The sequence below is a fragment of the Zingiber officinale genome, chromosome 5A, assembly GCF_018446385.1.
Source record: "Zingiber officinale cultivar Zhangliang chromosome 5A, Zo_v1.1, whole genome shotgun sequence".
NCBI lineage: Eukaryota > Viridiplantae > Streptophyta > Magnoliopsida > Zingiberales > Zingiberaceae > Zingiber > Zingiber officinale.
In genome coordinates this window covers 136,630,835-136,633,747 of record NC_055994.1, presented here as the reverse complement: position 1 = coordinate 136,633,747, position 2,913 = coordinate 136,630,835, and the positions used below count along the sequence as shown (strand labels likewise).

At 34.8% G+C, this 2,913-nt stretch overlaps 1 protein-coding gene across 1 annotated transcript; it reads left to right on the top strand.

Moving 5' to 3' along the window:
* LOC121982002 (cytochrome c-like) lies at positions 1–2,913 on the top strand. Its single transcript, XM_042534840.1, has 3 exons — positions 1–220; positions 1,808–1,941; positions 2,603–2,913. Exons 1-3 carry the CDS (start codon positions 109–111, stop codon positions 2,693–2,695), a joined length of 339 nt encoding a protein of 112 aa, XP_042390774.1. The 5' UTR covers positions 1–108; the 3' UTR covers positions 2,696–2,913.

Sequence of the window (2,913 nt, the reverse complement as noted above, 5' to 3'; positions counted from 1 at the left end):
AAAAGGTGGTTTTAAGACGTCTCTTCCTTTACAAGCGGCGGCTGATTGAAGACCGCAAAACCTAATCCTAAGCTTCAGATCTCCCTACCGGAAAGAGGAATCCAATCCATGGCCTCTTTTGCAGAAGCGCCTCCAGGCGATGCCAAGGCCGGAGAGAAGATCTTTAAGACCAAGTGCGCGCAGTGCCACACCGTCGAAAAGGGTGCCGGCCACAAGCAAGGTCTCTCTCCTTTATCCTCTCTCTTATTCGTAGTTCGGTCTTTTCTTGCTTTCTCTTCTTGCGTGCAGCACAAGATCTTGATTGGTAAATTCTCTCTTATATTAATTGATTAAGTCATCTTTTCAGGCCATTTATGGTTTTGTGACTTGGTGACCATCTAGATTTTCCTAGAGAAGTTTTCTATTCGATATCCCTATTCCGGTAATACACCGATAAGGAGAGCCGTCTCATCCCAACATTTCTCCCATAAATAATTCTCTTGCATCCTAATCTAGACTGACCGTTCAATAGGCGAGGCTAAACGGAACAATCTTTATCAAAACTGATACAACGGTTTTATTAGAGGCGCTTCCAAAGTTGCAAGGGCATATTCTGCTTTTGAATTTACCAAAGGAGTTACTTTTTCTTTTCTTTTTTTTTAAATACATTTTGTCCAATCAGATTCGTTAGATTTGTTATCGCTCAAACCATCACTTTGACTGAAAGTAATGTCAGTTAACTGGACACTTTATTAGAAGTGATTCCAGTTGATTAAAAGTGACTACAATAGGCTATATGTGAGTGATCGTCATCAAGTATTTTGGCCAAAAGTGTTTGACAATCATAGAGTATAAAAGTGTCTGATGGTCACAGAATTTTGGATTAATGTTAAATTAGCATTGTTGCACTCTTGAATTTTTTGTAAGACTGACCATTTTCGTTTTGTAGATTTTGAGTCCCCTATGGTTAGCAAACACTTTTGATTAAAATTTTCTATGACTGCAGGTTTTAGATTTATGTCAAATTGACAATGTTACACCCTTCACCCATGCTTGTTTTGTTAAATTTTGTCTTTATGACTATCAATGGCCTTGGAGGCTTTAAATTCATGTCAAATGATAACTAATCAATTGAAATCACATACAGTCAACTAGAGTCATTTTTAGCGGACTGGTTAGTTGACTAGCATTGCTTCTAGTTGACTGATGGTTTGGGCAATAACGGACCCGATGAAGTGGGTTGGACGAAGTTATTTTCGGAAATAGTTGTTCTCTTTAGTAAATTTTAAAGTATAATGTTCCCTTTGAGAATTTTAGAAACCTAAGCCCTGGGATATATGAGTTACAGTTTAAAAAAATATTAATAAATCATAAAAATATATTTTGAAAAAATAATAGCAAAATTTTTTTAAATTTTTAAAACTTTTATATAAGTTATAAATTTAAAAATTATCAAAATATTTTCTGAAAGGGAGCTTCTTCAGTTTTTATTTATTATTATTATTTTTTAATAAATCGGCATGAGTTAAGATAAACTAATTTTATTTATTCTTTGAAGATATGCTTGTTAATTATTATTATTATTACTTTCCATATTTACTTTTGATAATTGCATATTTTCATTAAGATTATTACGATGCTTGATGATATATTTAAGGTTTAGTTTTATTTTGGGATGATTTTCTCCTAATGCTAGAGTTGACCATCGATCTTAGTGTCCCTTTTCTCCCTATTTGTCGCACCTTATTATTTTCTCGACTTCCATTTGTGAGTATTGCATAGATATACCATTTTTAATATCATTTGTCTTTGTTTGCTGGATGCGCAGGACCAAACTTGAATGGCCTTTTTGGGAGACAATCTGGTACCGGTGCTGGTTACTCATACTCTGCCGCTAACAAGAATATGGCTGTCATTTGGGAGGAGTCTACTTTATATGATTACTTGCTGAACCCTAAGAAGGTTTGTTGTTTCTGTTGTCATATTTTATTGTTTAATTAGTTCAAATACATTTTATATATTTTGTTGCCTACATGAATCAGCCTAAAATATACCAATCTTAATTAGTTTTAGGATCCTTATTAATCTGGCAATGTCAGGAATTTGAGTTCCAGTATCGACACTTTATGTTTTAGCATTGCGTATGCTTCATTTATAGCTAAGTCCCTTGAGTACCCACATTCCCAAGGTATATGGGTATATGGTTTTCAAGAGTTCTTAAATATTTGAGGGTGTGAGGAAACTTACCTTATAGTATGCATCATCTTTGTAAGTTTCCAAGGATTCACAAACTTATGTTGCATCCATTATCCGATGTCCTGTATACGGCCAACCCATCTTCGAATACAATCTTTTGGCTTTTGCTGTGCCCTCTTTGAATACAATTTATTTCCTCTTCTCTAAAATTCTGCTACTTGTTATCTCCTCAACTCTTTGTTGTTGTTGTTGTTGTTATATTGCTGTCTAATGATTATCAAATCTTATGTTAAGAGGCATATTTTGTGCAACTCATCTAGGTAAATTGGCATGCTCTTCTTTTTGAAATCTTTTCCTGAGAATAAAGAATTTCTTAAATTTATACTTTGATGATAAAGGTTGCTGACTGTGATTTCTGTCCGTACAGTACATTCCTGGAACCAAGATGGTTTTCCCCGGTCTGAAGAAGCCCCAGGAGCGTGCCGACCTAATCGCTTTTCTCAAGTCGTCCACTGCTTAATAAATTGTCTTTCCTCTTCATGTGTGCTTTATTTCTTCTCTCTTAGAGCTTCCGTATCATTCTGCTGGTTGGAAAAGGCAGAAACATCAAAAATTTTCTTATCCCCTCAAATTCATTGCTTCATGGAGGATTGTTCCTTGAGATACTTGCATATTTTTTCTGAACCTGCAAATTGATGGTGGAAATCAATAAATATAAATCCAAATTTATCTTGACAA

Bases quoted from the DNA above. Each gene is read 5' to 3' on its own strand.
- LOC121982002 (XM_042534840.1), top strand. From the start codon at position 109: ATGGCCTCTTTTGCAGAAGCGCCTCCAGGCGATGCCAAGGCCGGAGAG. The intron at 221-1,807 runs GTCTCTCTCCTT...CTGGATGCGCAG, and splicing joins GGGTGCCGGCCACAAGCAAG to GACCAAACTTGAATGGCCTT. The intron at 1,942-2,602 runs GTTTGTTGTTTC...CTGTCCGTACAG, and splicing joins ACTTGCTGAACCCTAAGAAG to TACATTCCTGGAACCAAGAT.